At 40.5% G+C, this 22,944-nt stretch overlaps 1 protein-coding gene across 3 annotated transcripts in view; it reads left to right on the top strand.

The window, feature by feature from the left end:
• Window positions 1–2,402: 2,402 nt before the first annotated feature.
• The window catches only part of LOC124397655 (E3 ubiquitin-protein ligase UHRF2-like), a 43,141-nt gene continuing 22,599 nt past the window's right edge, over window positions 2,403–22,944 (top strand). Inside the window, exons 1-2 of one of the 3 annotated variants that reach the window (XM_046867268.1) lie at window positions 2,403–2,756; window positions 21,204–21,518. In XM_046867268.1, the coding sequence (XP_046723224.1) occupies window positions 2,604–2,756; window positions 21,204–21,518 (468 nt within the window). In that variant the 5' untranslated portion in view covers window positions 2,403–2,603. The remainder of the gene's footprint in view (window positions 2,757–21,203; window positions 21,519–22,944) is intronic. The other 2 variants (XM_046867266.1, XM_046867267.1) reach the window with 2 other exon arrangements.

The raw sequence follows: 22,944 nt of genomic DNA, 5'->3' as shown, positions 1-22,944 counted from the left end.
TGCTTTTCCACCTTCTACATGAGGATGCCCCACATGTGCTCAATAGGGTTCAGGTCTGGAGACATACTTGGCCACTCCATCACCTTCACCTTCAGCTTCCTCAGCAAGGTAGTTGTCATCTTGGCGGTGTGTTTGGGGTCGTTATTATGTTGGAAAAACTGCTGTTCAGTCCAGTTTCTCTTTCAGAATGTCACAGTACATATTGGGACTTATCAATTCCTCAATGAACTGCAGCTCCCCAGTACCAGCGGCACTCATGCTGCCCCAGAACATGATGCTACACCACCATGCTTGACTGTAGGCTAGACACAATTTTCTTGGTATTTCTCGAAAGGGTGTCGCAAACTGTTTGCAGGTTTTCTTGTGAGCCAGCTTTAGAAGAGGCTTCTTTCTGGGATGAGGGCCATGCAAACTGACTTGTTGCAGTCTGGGGCTAATGGTCTGAGCACTGACAAGCGGACTTTCTGCTTCTGCAAATTCTAAAACAATGCTGCCATCACTCATGCATCTGTTTTTTTTTTCCCAAACCAGACGACAACTGAACTTCTTTGATCCACGCATGGCCTGTTCCGAGTGGAACCTATCTTGGAAAACCTCTGTATGACCCTGGCAACTGTACTGTTACACAGTTTCAGGGTGTTACTGATCTTCTTATAGCCTCGGCATCTTTGTGGAGAAATTCTAAATCTGAGGTGCCGTGTTGAACATCCAGAGATCAGTATGAGAAAATTGTACTAAAAGCACCACATTTTAACCTCTCTAATACAAGATACACAAATTAGTATGATCCTGTTAAGAGACGTACAGCTATTATCACTTAGGGTGTATTCACATTTGTTGCCACCTATTTAGACAATAATGGCTGTATGTTGAGTTATTTTCAGAGGACAGTAAATCTACCCTGCTATACACACTGCACATTGACTACTCTAAAATATATCCAAGTTTCATTTCTTTAGTATTGTCCCTAAAGAAGATATACTAAAATGGTTGCTGAAATGTGAAGGGTGTACTCACTTTAGTGAGATACAGCATATGAAGGAGAAATCGCCTACTTGGGCCATTTATTCCAGGATTCATCACCTTTCCACTAGAGGGAGCTCTTACCACTTCTAATTCCATCGTTTTCATTCTTTCACAGCTTCCACAGCAAATCTGACAATGATTATGCTCAATTCTCTCCATCTTCCCTCTTTTAACAGTTCTCACTTTCTCTCTGTGCATCAGTTACACACAATGAGTTTATCACTGTAGCATTCTATAATACTAAATAAATAGCAAATAATAGCAATCTATAATACTAAATAATTACCAAATAATAGCATTCTATTATAGGTACTCGGATGTATAACACTAGGAATCTTCACACCAGCCAAATTTATTCAAAGCTCATGTAACACTCATACTGTCAATATCACATTATGCTAATCAATCATTTGAACATGGACTGTCCACAGTGATTTTCTTCAAAACATGAAGAAATACGCCATACCCTAAACAGTATGTTCCCCATATGATTTAGGGATGTATAAGATATGTTTGAGAAATAATAGAAATGTGCATTTTGGTAATCCCTACTTAATCTATATTGACTATTTACATTTTGATAGACGAACACACATCAGAATCAGGTTTATTGGCCAAGTGTGTTGACACACACAAGGAATTTGGTTCCAGCTGTTAGTGACTCTCAAAGTACAGACATAAATAAAAACTATACATGCTGCTTAAAACATCGATCGCATGCCTCTTGCTGAAAAACTGGGGGTGAAAAAGGGTGTCTTTGCACATTTTTGGGAATGTTTTTCTTATTTTGTCTTTGTTTTCCCTGCTATCTTCAACAAAGAAAAAGAAAAACTAGAAACACAGAGAAACACCGCCTCTCAATACAGCAAAATTAAAAAGTGATCACCTCATCAGTATTTATTCCAATCTACATGAAGCTAGCTAGCTAGCTATCTAATCACATAATTTCTGCAAAATCTTTCTTAAATACTTCTGGTTGTATCTAATTCTAATCACTTAAATTTATGTAGCTAGTTTTCATTCATATTTTCCTTTAGAATAAAACTACAGCTGCTTTTCTGTAATAAAAACAAACATTTTATACAAAAAGAAAACTGCGAAACTTAAAAAAGTCGTATATGTGAAAACTAATTTTTCGATTTTAAAATCGAAAATTGAAACCAAATGTGAAATTTGGACCGCAAGATTATTTAGAAATGTTATATTTCATATATTAAAATATGCCTATGTTAGCAATAGGCTCATTCACACGTTACCTCAGCGGCGCGCGTTGCGTCTTTAAAAAGGCGCGAATTTGTAACGTCTCGTGCGTGTTTTTTTTCTCCCCCGCTGGCGCCACGTGACCGCTGTGAGTGAGTAACGCCTCCTGGAGCTGAGAGAGAGAGGAGAGAGAGCGAGCGTGTGTGTGTGTGTATGAGTGTGTGTGAGTGTGTGTGAGTGTGTATGTGTATGGAGACGTGAACACTTTCTCTCAGAGCCCCCCTCACTCCCCTCCCTACGACCCCCCGAAACCGGATTAAACCGATTTATTTTGTTCCGTTAATCGTGACCGTTACTCGGGGCCAAACCGAAGCGCGATGTGGATTCAGGTCCGCACTATAGACGGGACGGAGACCCGCACGGTGGAGGATCTGTCCCGGCTCACCAAGATCGAGTCTCTGCGTCTCAAAATACAGGAGATCTTCAATGTGGACCCCGAGAGGCAGCGCTTATTCTACAGAGGCAAACAGGTCCGACATGTCTGCTTCAATGCTCTCAGACTCGGGTTTGATCAGTTCTGATCTCTCCGTGTTTGTCTTCTTATCTCTGGGCTATAGCTGTGTAGTTAGCTAGCCAGGTTGCTAAATTCAGCGGTTAGCTGGCTGGCTAACGCTTCTGGAGCTTCCTGTTTGGCTGGGAATGTTAGCTTGCAGTTTGTTGCGCAAGAAACGCTTCCACAAAGCAGCCGAAATCCAAGGAAATGGATCTGGTTGATCGGTTAGCGAAATAGCAGGAACTAGACAAACTGAATTAGCGCCTGCAGTGTTATATAAGTCAGACTGAACCCGGATAAACACCAGGTGTCAAGTCAACACTGAGCTGTTTGTCTAGTTTCGTGCTTATTTCGATCTCGTGTATTCTTTTAGCATGTTCTTCATTAAACACCAAGACATGTATCTGCCACACTTTATATTTCACTATAAAAACCCTCAGCATCCTAATATGTATATTAACTATCTGTACAGTGTCGGAACCGTGTCCTGTAATCCTGTACTCCATTGACACTCTCTACAGAAGTATTCAGGTTTGGGACGTAGCCATGGTTACATGCATACTTTTAATAGGTTTCGTACTAATTCATCCTCAGTGTTTAGTACCGTTTATCAGTGGTTTAGCGTTTTGTGGTCATGTGTCGATTTGGGACGGAGCCTCGGTGTCATTTCCGTGTATGAACTCTTTTTATGATCAGCGCATCACAACAGCCGCCGCTGCTGCTGCTGCTTGGGTTTGTTTGTTTGTTTGTGTTTTCCTTGCTGCACGTGCGTTGCCCCAAAGCGAAGCTGCTGGAAAGCGCTGTGTGTGTGTGGTGTGTGTGGGCGCGCGCATGCTAGTGTGTTTTGTTTTGACGTCGAGCACGCGAACGGAACGTCACCGCGATGAAAATAAACATGCAGAGAGAGAGACGGAGGTAGAGAGAGAAATAAAGGGAGAAAGAGAGACAAAGGTAGAAAGAAAAAGAAAGGGAGAAAGAGAGAGAGAAATACAGATGTAGAGAGGGAGAGAGCGTGTGTGTGTGTGAGAGAGAGAGACAGACAGAGGAAGAGTGTCAGAGAGAGAGAGAGAGTCACAGAGAAAGAGGGGGAGACAGAATGAGCGAGAGGGAGAGAGTCAGAGAGAAAGAGAGATAAGGAAAACAAAAGAGAAGTATTTTTATTTCCGGTTTCCTGCCCGCTGCACATGCCGATGAATGAAAGGCGGAAGTTTAAAAAAAAACCGAGCTAAAAATATACACAATAAACAGAAGCGGCCAAACAAAAAAAAAGTTAAAGTTATATTAGTGTGTAATTATGGTGTAATACCTGCACTTTGCACTGTTGTTCAGCACGAATTATTATAATATAATAAAAATATTATAATTCAAGTATAATATTTTGTGCCTAAATAATGACATTTGAGAGAACTGGATTTTGAATGATTGTGAATTATTTAATTATCATTGTGAATTATTATTTGTATGGTAATTTCAACATCCTTTATGATGTCCTCCTCTGAACTGTCTGCATTTCAGCTAAATGATGTACACATGCTTTTATCTTTCCGATTGTTCACAGGCTCAGTGATGAATTTTGACAGGTCAATAAGCTGCACTACTTGTTTGCAAGATCTGGAACATCAGCAAACCAGTTCATGTTAAGCTCTCGTGAATTTAGTAAGACAAAAACACGTAAAAACACTTGTCGCGGTTCCAAGAAACACACACAGCATAAAGATTGACCTCTGACACGGGAGACTTCTTCTATTAATGTCACATGAATGTTTTTATGAATTCCTTATATCAACAACTACATATTTTTGAATGTCTGGCAGTTTACAGACATGTGCTATCCAGTCTAATAGAATTTAAGAGGATCTACCATGAAGAATGGGATAAGCTGGCCATATCTAGGTATGCAACACTTGTTGAGAGACCTATTTAGGGAAACGTTGGAGCTGTAATTGCTGTGAAATGAACTTCTATAAAGTTTTAAATAAATGGTCTGAATACTTTCATTTGATTCAGACATTTTCCAAAATCTCATAAATATATTTTCTTATTAAGGGGTGATCAAATCCATGCATTCTTTAATGGGTAAAATGGCATCTATATACACATTGAAATGAAAACCATTGAAAATCTAATCCACATCATAATAAATTGTGCTACTAGTAAAGGGGTGTGTGGGTATTATATATAATCACTGGTATTCACAGCCATGCCGATATTAATTATAATAGCAAAAATGTAGGTTTATGTAGGGAAAATACAGTTATACAAACAGTGACATGTACCGGTGATTGCATATTTGGGTACTTTTATATTAGTATGCTTTATACAAATTAGTGTTCTAACTGATTTATAAATATATATTTAATGAATAATTAATGAATTCAATTAAAATGAATTTAGAAAGCAAGGCAGTCTGCACAGGCATCCCTGCAGGTGTTGAGAGTGGTAGCTCTCAACCATCAAGGAAAAGGTTGTAAATTCAAATCCCACCATCACCAGGGTGCCACTGCTGGGACCTTAAGCAAGGCCCCTTAACCCTCAAATGATCAGCTGTATAAATTAAGTAATTGTAAATAAGAGCAGAAGAAGGGGGAAGGCGAGCATGGCTTTCAGGAAGTGTCGGTTAAAACAAACACCTGTGCAGATCATTCCAGGTTCATGTCAGTTGACTCATTTCTTAAATTTATTTGAAGACTCAAGAAGCAGCTTTTCTCTTACACGTGTACTCTGATGATTTTGTGGCGCCACTACACAAAGTGCATCATAGATGGTAGGTTTTGTAATTGAATATAATTTGCAATAAATGTAGATGTCAGGCAACATAATAGCAGAGACGATAATGTTGTTATATAGCTCAACCCTTGCTGTTAAAATAGAAAAGATAACACATTAGAATAAGTGCATTTATATAAACCCGCACTGTTATTAGAGCTTTTGTTATTAATCAGTACTTTCAGACCAATAAGAATCAAGCATTTGATGGTGCTTTTTAATAACATTCAAATATAGGGACACTGTTATTTAATAGTGATCCTGATCACTGGTTTAAATTATTTCATAATATTTTATTGAACCATTATTAGCATTTTACCTGAACACGCTATTTATCACTAAATTTAACAATGAATATGTCTGAAATTATATTCATTTAATATGTCTATTAACAACAACATACACTAGGCTTATGTCATAGTATCCTATGTTGGCATCAGTGTATAGACAAATGAGCACCGAATGTCTACCATGATACCTGATAGCTGTATTGGCGTACCCGATTCAGCTTGGTTAAAGGACTAAACAAAGACTTTACTCAGAGAAATTGAGGTCATCACCCACACCATACCGGAGTACGGAGCTGTTGATATGACCAAACTGCACATCCTTAAAATGCGGTAGAGTGCAGGGCATGTTATTCTTCTTGCCATCTCTTTTTCTGGCTCAGTGCTGCCTGTAAACCAAAATTCTAGACTGTAAGACTGCTGCTGGTCTCTGCTGAGCAATGTTTAGCATTTTCTTCTGTTTTGGCTTTCTGCATTGCACAAAGATTTCTGCTCACCACAGAACCGAGTTCCCTTTGTAGCTGGGGGGCTTTCCCAGATGCTCGGAGAGCATTTCACTCCATTTCTTTCTGTCCCTCAAAAGAAACCACTCCCTCCATTTAATAAGACGTCTTAAATTGGTTTATTTATAAATGTCACATCAGCATACCTTTTGGAGAGTGGGAGGAAGCTGAGGAGCCTGCAGGAAACCTATAGAGACACAGGAAGAACATGGCAGAAACAGTAACCTGGGTGCAGGATAGGATTGAACCTAGGACCCTTGGGCTATGAGGTAGTAATGTTACCGACTGTACTGCTGTGCTGTGCCATTGAAGAAAAAAAAATCTACACCAGTGTTAATGTTATTATGACAAAATGTCTGTAGATACCATCACACCATTTAGTATGACAGTGGCATCCAGGAAGACTTGTATTTGCCAGGGTTGGATTTGAGGAACTCGAGTCATTTGTACGAAGCGCTTATTTCAACAACACTGAGCACATTTAGGATGAACTGGAACCCAGACTGAGCACCAGATTTCCTCACACTACAACAGTGCCTGACCTCATAAATGTTGTTGTGGCTGAGAAAGCAAATCCCAACAACCATGTTCCAAAATCAACCTTCCGAGAAGAGCAAGATGATTATTACTACAGCAAAGGGGCTACTGCAGTTTAAAGAGGGAATTTGCAGGATGAAATGGTATAATTTTTCACCTTGCCACATTTGTTGATCTGAAGGAGTCTCCTTGTTCATCTTTTGTTAGAAACAAGTTAACCAGATAACTATAATTAGTGACGTGCATTTCCCTCCACAAACATCAAATTGTGTAGTCAACGTTTTACAAGTAAACACAGCTATACTTACAACGGAGATGCGTTCCAATGACCCTATCGTAACTTGAAAATATGGTCTAGCCCAGTGCTCCCCAACCCCTGAGCCGCAGACCGGCAACGGTCTGTGGGTGAATTGGTACTGGGCCGCACAGAAAGAATACATAACTCACATTATTACCGTTTTATTTATTATCTGATTCTGAACGATGTTTTATTTTGAAAAATGACCGGATTCTCTCCGCCACATCTGTCTATGACTCACTCTTGATGCGTGTCAAGATGCCTCGGTCACATGACTTACCTACATTCGCTATCTTAAAGGGGCTGCTCCGGCTGGTAACACGTAATACATTACCGCTAAATTCAAACCCCGAAGCTAGCAAAATAAACAAAAAAACAACACAGTGGATTCGAGATTATTATAATATTCAGAAAATACCAGTTTTCTGCTGGTTGTATCATTTTATTTTGTTGTAGAGAACCGTTAGAGAACGTCCTTACGGTGATGGTATGCGTCGTTTTCTTTGTTAGCATGCTGTTGAGTAAGTAACACACATGTCACACATGGGTGGATTAAACCATCCGGGCTGAGTTGAATGTGTGCATGGCTGCACAAATGAGCTGCTCACTCTCTCATGCCTGCGTACGTCGGGGAATTTGAACGTGTACAAAGCAACGCTGAGGTTTGATTCTCATTTTGAGCTTTATGTCTGTTGACACGTGGCAGGGACCGAGGACTATCAGCACCTTCGGAGGCGAATCCACCGCTGTGGTGAGAGCTGACTCTTCTCTACTAGATGAACTGGATACATTCAAGTCACTTCAAGAGTCAAGAAGCTTTTATTGTTTTTATTTTCTATGTGCATTTTGAGAATAACCATGATAGGGCTGGTCTTAGATTACAGTACAGACAGATGCAGCGGTTTTTGGGGGATGAGGTTCAGCGGTCTCTGAATCAGGTAATCATTAGGAAACAGACATCCATGAAACCATTTTTTGGCTGTGTACCTGAGATTCTGCACTGATAAGGTGTTGCGGTGTTTAATTTCATCTTCTGTTCATTTCCAATTTTCTTGCTGTAGTCCACAGTCTGTAGTCCAAATCTGCTTTAAAACATCTGTTGTCATTCCTGGTCCGAAATACAAAAACTACATGAAGCTGCTGTTTAAAGCTCAACTTTAATTCCATAGTCCCACAAAGGTTGGCTTTTAATCTCATGTATCTGACTAATGCTAATTCTGTGTGAATAGCTCCTGGGCATTCTCACAAGCAGTAAATGGTTGTAGCGAAAGTTTTCAACCAACACCATCACCCTGAGCACTGGAGCACCACAAAATTGTGTCCTGAACTCCCTTCTTTACAGACGTACAATCTCATAGCTTCATGTCTATCATCAAGTTTGCTGATGACACAATGGTTATGGGTCTCATCCTCAACAATAACATGGCTGCCTATCTGACAAAGGAGGAAAAACGGTTAACTTCTTTGCAGACTAACTCCCTTTGAACATCAGCAAAAAACAAAGGAAATGGTTGGGGACTTCAGGAAGAGGCAGCAGAGAAACTAAAACCCCTAAAGATTAGCTGGGTCCTTCTGTAAAGAGAGTGAGCAGCTTCAGATACCTTGAAGTACACATCTTTGTGGGCCCCACCTGAACTATTGCATCCAAGCCTACGTGAACAAGCCAGAAATTGCTGAGGAAATTCACGGTGTCCCCACCAACCTCAAAAAAAACATTTCTGGGGTTTAATGACTGAGTGCATCTCAGTATTGTAGATTGAGATTGTTTGATACAGATTAGCAAAGCACTGTAGAAAGAGATGCGCTTTGCTAAATGCACCTAAAGATCTGGTTTAATAAAATTAGCTAATAAAATGATCAAGGACTCCATCCACCCCAAGAACTGTCCTTTCACCCTTTTCCATTAAGACCAGCATTTTTGTAGTCTGCTGCTTAAAACTGAGAGACTCCAGAGGAGCTTCTTTCCTCAGGCCAACAGACTTGGACATGTTCACCACACAGACCTATTAGGAATCCACTCTTGTTCATTTTTGTAAAAATATAAATTTCCGACCTTTTCCAGAGTGACTTACAGTTATATAATTTATACAACTGAGCCGTTGAGGGTTAAGGGCCTTGCTCAAGGGCCCAGCAGTGGCAGTTTGGTTTGGTGGTTCTGGGATTTGAACTTATGGCCATCTTGACTAAAGTCCAATGCCTTAACCCAGGGGTCACCAACATGGTGCTCGCAGGCACCAGGTTGCCCGCAAGGACCACATGAGTCGCCCGCTGGCCTTTTCTAAAAATAGCTCACCGTAGCTCCACTTACCAGTGAGCTGCATACATTTTTTTTTGTTGCTATTCTTTTTTAAATCACACTTGCATTGGTGTGAATTTGAAAATGACTATTAAAATATAGATGACTAGATATAGATGAATATCATTAATTATTAATAATAAGATATACTTAAAGGTAAATTGAGCAAATTTGTTATTTCAGAAGTGTGTATCAAACTGGTAGCCCTTCACATTAATCGGTACCCAAGAAGTAGCTCTCAGTTTCAAAAAGGTTGGTGACCCCTGCCTTAACCATTATTTACTATTATTTCTTATTATTTACTTTATTTATTTTAGTTTATTTTAAATGCACAGTCTAAAAAGAAATTGGATTTAACCTAAATTCCAGGTGTATTTTTCTTCATGTAGTTGAAAGTTGCAACCTGGAATGGGATGTTTCGAAAGTAAATATGGTTGTGCCCACATGTCTGCTCTGTTGCTTTTTTGTTGTTTTAAATCAGTTCTGTAGTTGTTTACCTAAAGCATAAATAGGTGGTGACATTAAAAGTGAGATTATTCAATTCATTTTGATCCAAATACACGACATGGTTACTGCAACCTCAAAACACTTTTTTTTCCTCATTTGGAATTCAGCCTGAAACATGCTTTAGGTAAAAGTGCAGAAAAATGTCTGTCCTGTCACTTGAACATAAACAGATGCTGTGGCAGCAGGGGTGTGGTTGTGGACAAAGAAAAGGCGGGTTCAGCCAGCAAGTAGCGATGATTCTTGTTTGATTACTGCCAGTTTATTTATGCATGCTTTGCTTTTTCAGTTCGGTCACACCATGGGTGAGATCGAGCTGGCAGAGATGACACGGATACAGTTTGAAGTGAACTTTCTCATGAAACAAAGCAGAACTGTAGGCTTTTGAGATGGTTTGGTCTTGTGCTTAGTAAATGGAAAATGCGCTAAAGAACGGAAAAAAAACCCCGTCATCCTTCACACAGAGTTTTGTGTCGAAATTTGGGAGGGTGCAACAGACACCATCATGGAAACTGCCCCGCTCTGTGATTTCCTAGTTAACGTCCGCCAAAACTAACATCAAGCCTTCTTTAACCTGGTCATCAGGAGCAGTGGTGGCCATCACGCAGGAGCTAGCCATGGACAGACTTGTGCTTCAGATGATGCTATGACCCACTGCTTTTCCAATTGCAGCCTCTCCAACTACAGCTTTACTAGCTGGCTCATCAGTAATGGCTGTGAACATGAGCATGAAGCAATTGTATAGTGAGGAAACCTCCTGCCCAAAGCCGAGCATGCTGCCCAGCATTGCCGGCTGTGTGTTTGGCTGGAGTACCATGACCTGAAAGGACAGTACTGCAAAGAGTCAGTCGGGTGGTGGATGAACAATGATGAAGCTTTCTTTTTCTAACATTCCCTGCCTTTCCACAGGCAAATACAATGTTGCTCACACTGACAAGGGCAAAGCTTGGGTAGGTTTGTGGGCACTGCAGGGAGTCCTGGCATCTCCATGATCATTGTTCCCTCTTTAAAGTGGGCAAACATAATCAAGCATCAAAGCCCTTCATCAACTGTAGAGATTCCCCTTTAACAAAATGAGAGTAATTATGTCATTGCATCATTGGCTCCTCACAAATCCATTGGCAGGGTGTTTAGGGCTGGAACTAAACAGTCTTATGTTTGTTTTTGTTGGCTGGAAATATGCAGGTGGTGTGTGGCATGCCAAAGGAATGTTAGCCAGGGAATCCTCTGGCCATTCCAAAAGCACCATTATATCTTCTTCCATTTCAAGGTTTCAGTTGCAGAATTAATGCGGGCCTCTCTAGGCCTTCAGAACACAGAGCATTCAGCAGTGCCTTGTATTAGGTTTAGTGGAATATGCAAAGCAATCCCAGAAGCAGGGCCTCTTCATTATCTCACACAACTAAGAGGTCAGGCAAAAGAATAGTGATTTTCTTTAAATATACCACCTCAATCTAGTGATACCATGTAAAGAGCGTTCCTGTGGCTCTGGTGATGGCAGGTGTGGCCCAAATGGAACCAAGTGTCCTCTGGTGACAACCACCCACTGTCTTAGAGCACCCAGATTACCAAGTTGGAAGGAGAAATTCTTTCATTGTTTTTGATTACCTCAAAGATCATGATTTAAAGATTCTTAAGTGTTGTACAGTTCTAGATTGGGCACTCCTTGTTTTTAGCCAGCACTGGATTAAACCAAAGGGCATTGGTAGATTCCACTGGCCCCAATATCTTGATGGCTTTTTTTTTTTTTAAATCCATTGGGGTTAAACCAATTTGTCACCCTTTTTTTGGGTTGTCTGGAGCAGCAAAGTTACATGTCTTAAGGATAGAACACAACATCTGGACTACACATATGCTGCTGTATACTTAGATGATATAATTTGTATTGATGATTGGCATCAGCATATGCAACTTTTAAGAATTGTTTTTGAGATTTCTGAGACTAGCAGAACTTAACAGCAAACTCAGTTGAACTGATGGAAGTATGGTATCTGGACTTCCACTTGAACCATGAGCTGGTGCATGCTCAAGATGGCCAGCAGTTTCAAGTCAAGTCAAGAAGCTTGTATTGTCATTTCAACCGTATATAACTGATCCAGTTCACAATGAAATGAGACAACGTTTATCCAGAACCCTGGTGCTACATAAAACAACATAGAGTTACATCAAACAACATAGAGCTACATAACAACACAGGACTAGGAGCTAGGACTAAATCAGCCTGTCTGAGCCCCAGACATGCCAAACCTCCTGACTGTCTCCTGACTTTCTTTTCTTTTGGTTCTGCAGACTGACACCTTGAACAGAGGGGTGGGGGCTGTTTTCTAATAGGTGGTCTAGAAGGAGAAGCACCCATGTGTTTTATATCAGATAGATGCTCTCAGTAAAGGAGAGTAAGTACAGCATGATAGAGAAGAAGCGTTTTTCTATTAAGAAAATGGCCTTCACTCTCTGGTGTACTCCTTTAGACGATTTTCTGATGATGTTCTGCTCCAGTGACTCCACTGCTTGAGCAAATTCAATGTGTGGATCACTTGTTGATATCTTTAATTTGCCCATTCAAGGCTGAAATGGCCACAGGCCAGGGGCACATAGAGCTATGGCCAGTTTCCCTGCATGCAAGCCTGAGGGATAGGGGGTGAATGGAGCTTTAAGCCAGATGACTCCCCAGCCTGAATGGGGCAGGGTGTGGTTGAGAGTTTTTGGCTTACAACACATACCCATGCACACAGTGTGATCCAATGTGAACTGAGCTTGAATGAAGCAGAAGCTGTGAAGCTTTGATACTGTATCTTTTGTAAAAAAAAAAAAAAAAAAAAAAAAAGGACTAGTGTGCTGAAATGCATATCACAGAAAATACAGGGAGCCAGAGATTTAGAGACAAATTTGCCTTCATCCTTTTGCACTCAGATACATACAACAGGTTCCACAAGCACGTTTACTCAAATATTATCTAAGAACAGACTGAATAATTCATTTCCCTACCAATCTTAATAAACAAGAATCAAGCTTTGGCGTCTGAACCAAAAATGTTGCTTTACTTGTAAATTTGGCACGTCTGTTTATACAGATATATATGTATAGAAATTATCCAGATCCCTTTAATACTACAATTGCAAGTTCAAATAGATTTTTTTCTCAATTACATCCTCAAGTCTTTGCAACACCTGGATGCAAGTTTTGCACACCTGGATTGGGGCATTTTCAGCCATTCTTCATTGCAAATACTATCAAGCTGGGTCAGGTGGGAATGGGGACCCTTGGTGGACAGCAACTTTCAGGTCTCTCCAGAGACCTCTATGCCTCTCCCTCTCTCTCTCTCTCTCTCTCTCTCTCTCTCTCTCTCTCCCTCTCTCGGCTATGTGCTTAGGGTTGTTGCCATGTTTGAAGGTGACCTTCGGCCCAGACTGAGGTCCTGAGTGCTGAGGAACATGTTTTTATTGAGGTTAAAAACCTGTCTATGTTCCCTTAGCCCTGACCAGTTGCCAAGCCCCTACTGCAGGAAAACACTCTCATGGCATGATGCTGGCACCATCATTCCTAACTTTTGGGATGGTTTTGGGAAGATGATAAGCAGTGCCTGGTTTCTTCCAGACATTACATTTAGAATTCAATCTTGGTCTCATCAGACAAGATAATTTTGTTTTACACAGAGTGAAAGTTCTTCAGGTGCCTGTTGGCAAAACCCCAAGCGGGCTTCCATGGGGAGAGGCTTCCATCTAGCCATAAATCTTAGATTGGTGGTGGGCTGCAGTGATGGTAGTCCTTCTGGAACTTTGTTCTCTCTCCACACAGGATTCGTGGAGCTCAGTCAGAGTGACTACTGGGTTTTTGGTCACCTCTCTTACTAAAGCCCTTATTCCATTTGAGAATTATGGCGGCCACTGTGCTTTTGGGAATTTTCAATGCAGCAGCAATTTATTTGTAGCCTTCCTCAGATATGTTCTTTGCAGCAATCCTGTCTCTGAGCTCTAGCAGTTCCCTTGACTTCATGGCTTGGCTTTTGCTCTGATATGCATTCTCAGCTGTGAGGCCTTCGATAGAGAGGTGTGCCTTTCCAAATCATGTCCAATCAATAAACCTTTGGTAGCCACGCTGGTTAAGTTTGCACACAATTTTGACTACATCACCAACAGTGTCATCAGCAAAGCACTTCCACACCATCACACCTCCTTCTCCATGCTTCACAGTGGGAACCACACATTTAGGAACAAATTTGTTTACCCTTTTTACGTCTAACAAAGACAAGGAAGTTAAGACCAAAAATCTCATTAAACCTAAGGCAGTTTTTCACTGATCTAATGTCCATTCTTTGTGTTTCTTGGCTCGAGCTAGTCTCTTCTGCTTCTGTTGTTGCTCCGTTTCTTTGCCGCAATTTGACCATGAGGGCCAGACTCACTCAGTCTCCTCCTAACAGTGAATGTTAAAATGTGTACCACTTGAACTAAGAGAAGGATTTATTTAAATTGGTGATTTCCGAGTATTTTAATTCTAATAAAAATATACTCTGCAGCAGAGGTAGCTCTTGGTCTTCTTTATCTTAGGCTGTGTTCATGAGAGCGTGTTTCATCATAGCGTTTCATGGTTTTAGAGGTTGTAACTTGGGGATACAAGTTTTTGAGATTTTTCAGATTGACTGACCTTTATATCTTAATGTAAATGATAAAATGTCTTTTTTTTTTACTTAACTGAATGTTTTTTTGCCATAATATGGCTTTGTACTGTAGTTGTAGTAGCCCTAACAGGGTTATTGACTCTGTACTGACCCTCTCCTCTGCACAATAAAACTGATGCTTTAAAGCAGTGGTCCCCAACTTTTTTGCGCTTTTAAGAAGGTAGCGGATGTAGGAAAGACATGTGACCGAGGCATCTTGACATGCATCAAGAGTCATAGACAGATGTGGCGGAGAGAATCGGGTAATTTTCCAAAATAAAACATTGTTTAGAATCAGATAATAAATAAATGTAAGTTATGTATTCTTTCTGTGCGGCCCAATACAAATTCACCCACAGACTGGTGCCGGTCCGCAGCCTGGGTGTTGGGGACCACTGCTCTAAAGCACATTAAGAAGGCAAGAAATGTCACAAATGAACTCCTGACAAGGCAAACTTGTGAACTGAAAATCATGGATGAGTGCTCATCAACTAAAACCCAACCCCAGCAAAACAGAACTGTTGGTCATCCCAGGTGATTCATCTCCAGGTCAAGATCTCAGAATAACTCTTCATGACTCTCTGCTTTCCCTTTACGCAACTGCTCGTAACCTTGGGGTAACTATGGACAATCAACTGTCCTTCTTACATGTCGCTAATGTGGCTCGTTCCTGTCGATTTCTTCTCTACAACATGCGAAGGATTCGACCATTTCTGTCCACACAGGCTGCCCAGGTGCTTGTTCAGTCTCTTGTCATTTAAAGACTGGATTACTGCAACTCTCTGCTGGCAGGTCTTTCCCTGAACGCTATTTATCCACTGCAAATGATCCAAAACGCAGCTGCACGACTTCTGTTCAATCTGCCCAAGTTCTCCCACACCACCCCACTGCTGCTTGCCTACAAGGCCAAAAATGGACAACGCTGTCTGAGATCCTCCAGCACTGCTCGACTGGTACCACCTTCTTTCAGAATGAGAGGTAAGTATACGTCAAGGCTCTTCTCTATTCTGGCACCGAGGTGGTGGAATGAACTTTCCCTAGATGTCTGTACAGCGGAGTCCCTGACTATCTTCAAGCGACGGTTGAAGACCTACCTCTTCCTGAAACACTTAAATTAGCACTTACCAAGTTTGCTCAATAGAATTCAAGAACTATTCATTGCTAGAGACTCAAAGCACTTTTGTACGTTGCTCTGGACACGGTCGTCTGCTAAATGCCGCAAATGTTAATTTCAGGTGACTACCTTGTGAAACTGATGGGGGAATGCTGAGTTTGCAAAGCTGTCATCAAAGCTAACCACTAACAACACGAACCTCTCCAGTCATTGCCCTTGTTACCAGGTTTTGGACTCACTAACAATACAGTTTCAAAAAGTTACTCGCATTCTCTCTCTAAATGTTATTGTCATTCTCTCTCCAAAAGTAGCATCATATTTAAACAATGAAATATATAAATACAAAATGAAGGATAAGAATAGATGAAAAACGAAAGATAAGAATTTAAAGACCGGTACACGCCAAATGGACGGCTGGACATTGGGCAATGTCGGGTGGTTTTTTGAGCATTGAGTGAGTTTTAAGTGTATTCTGCTCTGTTGGCCCATTTTTAGTCCGATTCCGCATGTTGAATCAGCGGCGAACTCATCCGCAAGACAGAGAACTTTGATTGGCTATTCAGCTTAGCGAATGGGCACACGAAAAAAAAAAAAATTGATGAAAGCAAACACCGACAGAGTAAAGAGGGAACGTACAGACACTTGTGTTTCTTGCCATTTGCAACTTAGCAAATGACTGAATAAAGTTACACAAATCCGTGAATCCGCCACCTGCTGGTATGAAAGAGTTATGTTCCTTCATGCAAGCGCAGAACGTGCATGCACGGTTTGATGTATCAAATGCGCCTGCCTAATAATTGACCTGATTTGCAGCACAATCAGCCGATGCTAATTAAAAAACTTAATTTAATAAAAAAATGCCAAGAATCAATTGGTCGAACTCTAAAAATAAAGAAGAAAGGAGAAGGTGTGTCTAAACATTTGACAGGTACTGTGTGTGTGTGTGTGTGTGTGTGTGTGTGTGTGTGTGTGTGAATGTATGCACCTTACAGGAGGTGCACTTTCACAATGATTTGCATTTTATTAAAGATCTAGTGAACGTATTTTTCGAATAAATACAATAGTGCAATGCAATATAAACAAATAGAACAATACAATTACAATACAATAAATCTATCACAGTCAAAAATCTGGAACAATCAGTCTATAACAAGAGATCATTATGTCTCAGTCACGTTTTTTTTCTATAACTGTTTCACCTTCAATGTTAATAAATTCATTTGTTATTAGACTTAAATAATGTAGTGCATTCGTTATACAAGTTTCCGTGAATGAGCTGTTACAACAGAAACAATAAAACATTCAAACTAATGCAATAATAAAAATCTGCGAGAGCTGCTGTTATACACAAATTTCTATATATTACTGTATATATCTCAAATTAATATTCACTCTTGCTTAAGTTAATAATCTGGGCTGGATTTTGTAGATTTGTCCATGCTGCACACCCCAGGATTCTTTATCACACTTTGCTGAAACTGTATTAATGGTTTGTCTTTACGTTTCTATACCCATGCTTTTCTAATGATTTATAATCCTGCTATCGTTTAACACCCAGGAGAGAATCTGCTTTTTCTTCTAGTGAGCTACATGTGGACTTCTATAAAGCTTACTGTTGAAATGGCTACACATTAAAAATTGCATTGTCCTTTTATTTTTTAACAGCAGCTCGTGTGTTTTAAATGGTCAAGTGATACCGTGACAGCATGATATTTTCCATGAGGTTATTAAATGGTAAAGATTTTTGTAAAAACTGAAACACCCGTGCTGGACAGCAAGATCCGACTCGTGCTGTGCATGAAAGCTTCGTGAACGCTCACTCGCTCTAGCTAGCTTATCTGCATACTGTGCAGGAGCAAATGAGATCCGATCTGATGCGTACAGGATGAAGATGAGAGTGAGCCTAAACCCCAGCGAGACCGGATTGCTTGTCAAACAGACAGCGATATTCAGCTACGTATCACACGTTACTGCAGGCTGAGAAGCAGACAGAAAAACAACGGAAAGAAAGGGTCGAATTGTTTTATGTCGTTCGCTGTTTAATAATCAATCAGCTAGGTTTTTATTGCTCAGTCGCACTATAGTACACTGTCGATGTTACATCGTTATTAGAACGTGACCCAATTCTTCCTCGTACTCCGCTTTTCTCTTTTTTAAGTTTTGTTCATTCGCTTGCTTGCGCACTGCCTGGCTGGTGGTGGGGGAGGGGGAGCTTCTCCTCAAATTTCCCAGAATTCTCTTTTCCTTGAAGCTGAAATGGCGGTTGGGCGCATACACGCACACAAATACGCGCACGCTCACACTCACACACGCACACTTTGGCCTCTTTTTGTGAACTTGCAAGTCAACCTGTCAAACTACGGCTACTGGGCACACAAACACTTTTGCGAAAAGGCACATTAATGTGTGCAAAAGCACAAAAATATGTAGTTGGGAAGCATATTGAAATATACTCGCTCGCACACGCACACACGCACACACTCTGGCTTAAGACATTTGAGTGCAAAACACACACTTTGCGAACATGCACGTACACACACACACACACACACACACACACACACACACACACACACAAACTGATCCAGGAGAGCGTGATTGTGAGCCAGCGAGTGGTTTTTCTCAGCACATCACGATGGCACGTCTCGCTCTTAAAGAACCCGCCATTTTACCACTCGCGGAAAACCGTGGCGTGAAAATTGAAGGGTGAAATGGAGGAGAAAAATGCAAAGGAAGCTGAAGGGAGAGAAACGAATTATAAAAGCGAAGAAGAGACAGCAGAAAGAAAGGAAACAGAGGAATAAAAATAAAGATAGCATTTTATTTCTATATCATATAGAGGCATAAATCAATGTTCACTAACGTTTCAAGACAGGATCCGGCAGTAAATAACCGGGCTAATGAGAAGGGTAACATCACTAACGAGGTGCAGGTGTACATTTTTTCAGTCGTTAAAACACCGACAGCCTTTAAATACACACACATGAAGGAAGACCAACAAAAATGACTTCTTGCTGTGGTTGTTCATTTCTGTAATTAAAAACCTACTGGTTTTGTTCCTCAGGTATCTCAAGTAAAGGTCAAATAAAAAAAAAATAATAATAATAATCTTTTAAATCTTATATACGTTCAGCAGTGGCAGCTTAGAGATATTGGTATTTGAATTTATGACCTTCTGAACCGAAGGGCAACAACCACTAAGTCACCACTTCCCCAATATGTGTATTTGTTTAGTGTTTCAGATATTAATGTTTGTATTTGAATATAAACCAATCTAAGCTCTTGTTTTCTTTTCGGTTTTTACTTTCTTCCTTTCTTTCTTTCTTCTTACTGGACAAACAATGGGGGAAAAAAAAAATCCTGAGGTGGAAATGCTGGCTGCTCGATGGTTGAATTCTGGCTCTGATAGTTTCTCAACCTCAACTACATCCCTGTGGTTCACGTTTGAGATGTGTGTGGGGATAATTTTTCATTTGCTTACTTTCTTAGTTCTTTCATAAAAGCTGACTGTGTTTTTTTTTTTTTTTGTGGATTATTTTCCACAATATAAATGAACTAGTAGCCAGATGATCCTGACCAGACAGTTGCTAAGGGTGAATGAATGAACGCTAAAACTGGGCCATATGTTAACTTGTCATGCTCGAGTTAATGACCGTGTCATGCCAGCCTCATATCTTAATTGACACTCTTATATAAAATGTCAATTTTCATCTATTCCGTTTAAATTCCTGTTCCATCTCTTTCTGTCACTCCTGCTTTCTCTCCCTCTGTTTTGTTTCACTCCATTTTCTCGATGTGGTTTTTGGAGAGCGTTAAGATGGCGGGTTGGCGTGAGTCTCTGCGTGTCGGATGTGAAATGAACTAGCGGAGTGATTCACCGCGTCTTCTCTGTGCTCATTTGTATGCTCACTCTCACGCGCATAAAGCAAGTTTGAATTCATGGGACTGGATTAGGGTTGATTTCTTAACAGATTTTCGATTAAATTCCTTGATACTTAAATGTTAACTATTAAGAAGCACGGCATTGTGGTCAGGTTTGGCATAGGTGATGTGTGTGTGTGTGTGTGTGTGTGTGTGTGTGTGTGTGTGTGTGTGTAGTGCACACTCAGCTTTAAGGGGTGTTTAGCGACGGCGGCAAAGATAAAACCTCACGTAGAGCACACAGTGTAACACAACTGAAAGTTATGAATTTATCAAATAATAATCAAACAAGCAAATGTGATAATGTGATCAGCTGCAGCTATAGCAGTGTGAAAAACTCGACAAATGAGAGACTGACAGCCAGAGACAGGTGTCTCTCTGTCTCACTGTTATTTGTTCGCTTGCCCGTCTGTAGACTTGTAGTATTTTTACTGTTTTTTAAGTAGCTTATATATATATAAAAAATAGAGACACACAATAACAGAGAAAAATGCCAACGTCTTCTCCTTCGTGCTCGTCCTAGCGAGAGAGCTGTAAAAATCACACTTTGCCATGCGCACTGTTTTGCAATAGGAACACATGCACACAGATTATCAACGGAAAATGTGATTGTACAGTGTGATAGTTGCCGTTATGTACACTGGAAGTCATTTTCCCGCTACCAACCCATTACTGCAGTACCAGCCTATACTAATATAGTGTGTGTGTGTGTGTGTGTGTGTGTGTGTGTGTGTGTGTGTGTGTGTGTGCGTGCCTCTTTTGCGACAGTCAACATGGCGGAGTGTACGCTGCTTTTCCCGCTCTCTCAGACAGAGCGAAGAAGGAGCCGCCATTTTGCTCTCTCATTGTGTGTGTGTGTGTGTGTGTGTGTGTGTGTGTGTGTGTGTTTGTGCATGTGCTTGGGCTAAAGGTGAGGTGGGAGGGATTTTGTGTGTGTGTGTGTGTGTGTGTGTGTGTGTGTGTGTGTGTGTGTGTGTGTGTGTGTGTTTCCATAGCAACCCGTTGCCCTTTTTTATTATTTGAATATGTTCAAATTGCCATATTTATTTATGTTAGTAGTAGCCGTCAGTATTTGCCGATTCTGCAGATTTAGTAGCATAAACGTAAAAACACACACAAAAAAACACACACGACACGACAAGCTTGCTGAACGGTTCCAATTTTTCCACATTTTCCGTCTTTCTTTTTTTTTCCTTGCAGTCTTTTTTTCTTATAATTTCCTAATTTTTGTCTTCTGCTTATTAGTTTTTTACTTCTCTCTCTCTAGTTTTACCTTGTTTTTACCCATTTCTACTTTCCTCTTTCTTTCTTTGTATTGCACTTTTCCCATATTTTTCCCTATGCTCTTCACTCCTTCTTTTCTACCTTCATCTTCTTCCTTATCTTTTTTCTTTGTCCACATTCTTTCCCTGTTAGCTTTCTTAGCTTTTATTTTCCCTTTCCGATTTCCTTTGATTGATAAATAGAAATAAAATGTCACATTTCTTAATGAATTGTTAATTTATTCTTAAGTGACACAATAACTCTTTCCCTGTGATTTACAGATGGAGGATGGACAGACACTGTTCGATTATAACGTCGGTCTTAATGACATCGTTCAGCTTCTCATTCGCTCACACACCGATCCAGCCGACAGTCCAAGCCCCACTCCTAACAATGGAGAGGTCATACCTGGTAACGTAACTCCTCCCAGCAGCAGCAACTCTACCACTCCCACAGTAACCACAGCAACCATAGTAACTACAGAAACCACAGCTTCTCCAGCAACGATCAGCAGCAACAGTGGGTCAGCGTTAGAAAGTCAGCCTTCGACATCCTCATCTGCTGACCTTATCAATCCAGGCATTGGAGTTTATAAGGTCAGAACAGGTTTAAAGCATATAAAATAAGAAAACAAATCTAAATGAAATATAATTGAAAATAAATGAAATATTAAATTAGTTTTAGGGATACATGAGTAAAGAACATGTTTAAAGGATTTACGTGCAAAAGGGTAAAGAGCAGACGAAACGGGTTTAAATGTAAAAAAAAAAGCAAGTATAAAGTGTAAGGCTTTGTAAATGTAAAGAGTGAAGGCGTAAACCCAATTTAAAAAGTTTGCGGGTGTAAAGGATGTACGTGCAAAGAACAGATGTGTAAAGGGTGTAGACATTAAAAAAGAACAACCACAAAGGGTGTAGGTGTAGCGTGTGTGAATAAAGAGCAGGTACAAACGCTGTGAATGTATAAAGAAAGTGTAAAGGTTGTAGGTGTAAAGTGCAGTTGTGAAGGCTGTAGGTAAAGGAAGCAGGAATACAGCTTTAAGGTTTAAAGATGGTGTCAGGTGTAGGTAAGGCTTTAGGTGTAAATAGCAGATGAAAAGGCTTCAAGTTTTAAGATCAGATGTAAAAGGTGTAAAAGAGGGAGATGTTTTGAAGGGAACAAGTGTATTATAAAGGGCATGTGCGGATGGTGTAGGCAAGGCAGCAGGGGTAAAGGTGTACAGTGCAGTTGTAACAGGTGTGGGGAAGGAAACAGGTATAAATTGCGTAAGTTAAAGAGCAGTTCAAGGGACAGTTGTAAAGAAGTCAAGAAGATGTGTATATGTAACGGGTAACAGCTGTAAAGGGAGTCAAGGTAAAGAAATGATGTGACTAGTGGACATAAAATGTGTAAGTGTAGCAGGATTAGGAGTAAAGGAAGAGGATGGGAAAAAATAATAAACTTATTATGGGTAAAAAAGACAGATGCAAAGAAAAGAAGTATAAAGGTCGAGTATAAAGGGAGTATCTGTAAAGAGCAGACATAAAAGGGTGATGGTTTGACGATCTGGTTGGTATAAAAAGGGTTCAAATTGGTGCAAAGGGCAGGTGTAACTGGTGTAGGGGAGGTGTAAAGGGCATAGATGGTGCAGCGGGTGTAAAAGATGTAAATTGCTGTTGTACAGCTCGTTGGTGTAAAGGGTACTAGTGTAAAGAACAGGTGTAAAGTGTATTGATGTAAGGAGCGGGTGTAAAGGGTACTGATGCAAAGAGAAGGTGTAATAGGTTCTGGTGTAGAAAACAGATTATAAAGAGTACTGGTGTGAAGAGCCAGTGTTAAGGGTACTGGTGTAAAGAACAGTTGTAAAGAGTACTCATGAAAAGAGCAGGTGTCAAGAGCAGGTTTAAAGAGCAGGGGTAAAGGGTACTGGTGTAAAGAGCAGGGGGAAAAGGGTACTGGTGTAAAGAGCAGGGGAAAAGGGTACTGGTGTAAAAAGCAGGGTAAAGAATACTAGTTTAAAGAGCAGGGGTAAAGAATACTTTT

Source organism: Silurus meridionalis, chromosome 15, assembly GCF_014805685.1.
Source record: "Silurus meridionalis isolate SWU-2019-XX chromosome 15, ASM1480568v1, whole genome shotgun sequence".
In the NCBI taxonomy this organism is placed as follows: Eukaryota; Metazoa; Chordata; class Actinopteri; order Siluriformes; family Siluridae; genus Silurus; species Silurus meridionalis.
The sequence above is the reverse complement of the archived record's forward strand: the minus strand, read 5'-3'. Positions and strand labels throughout refer to the sequence as shown.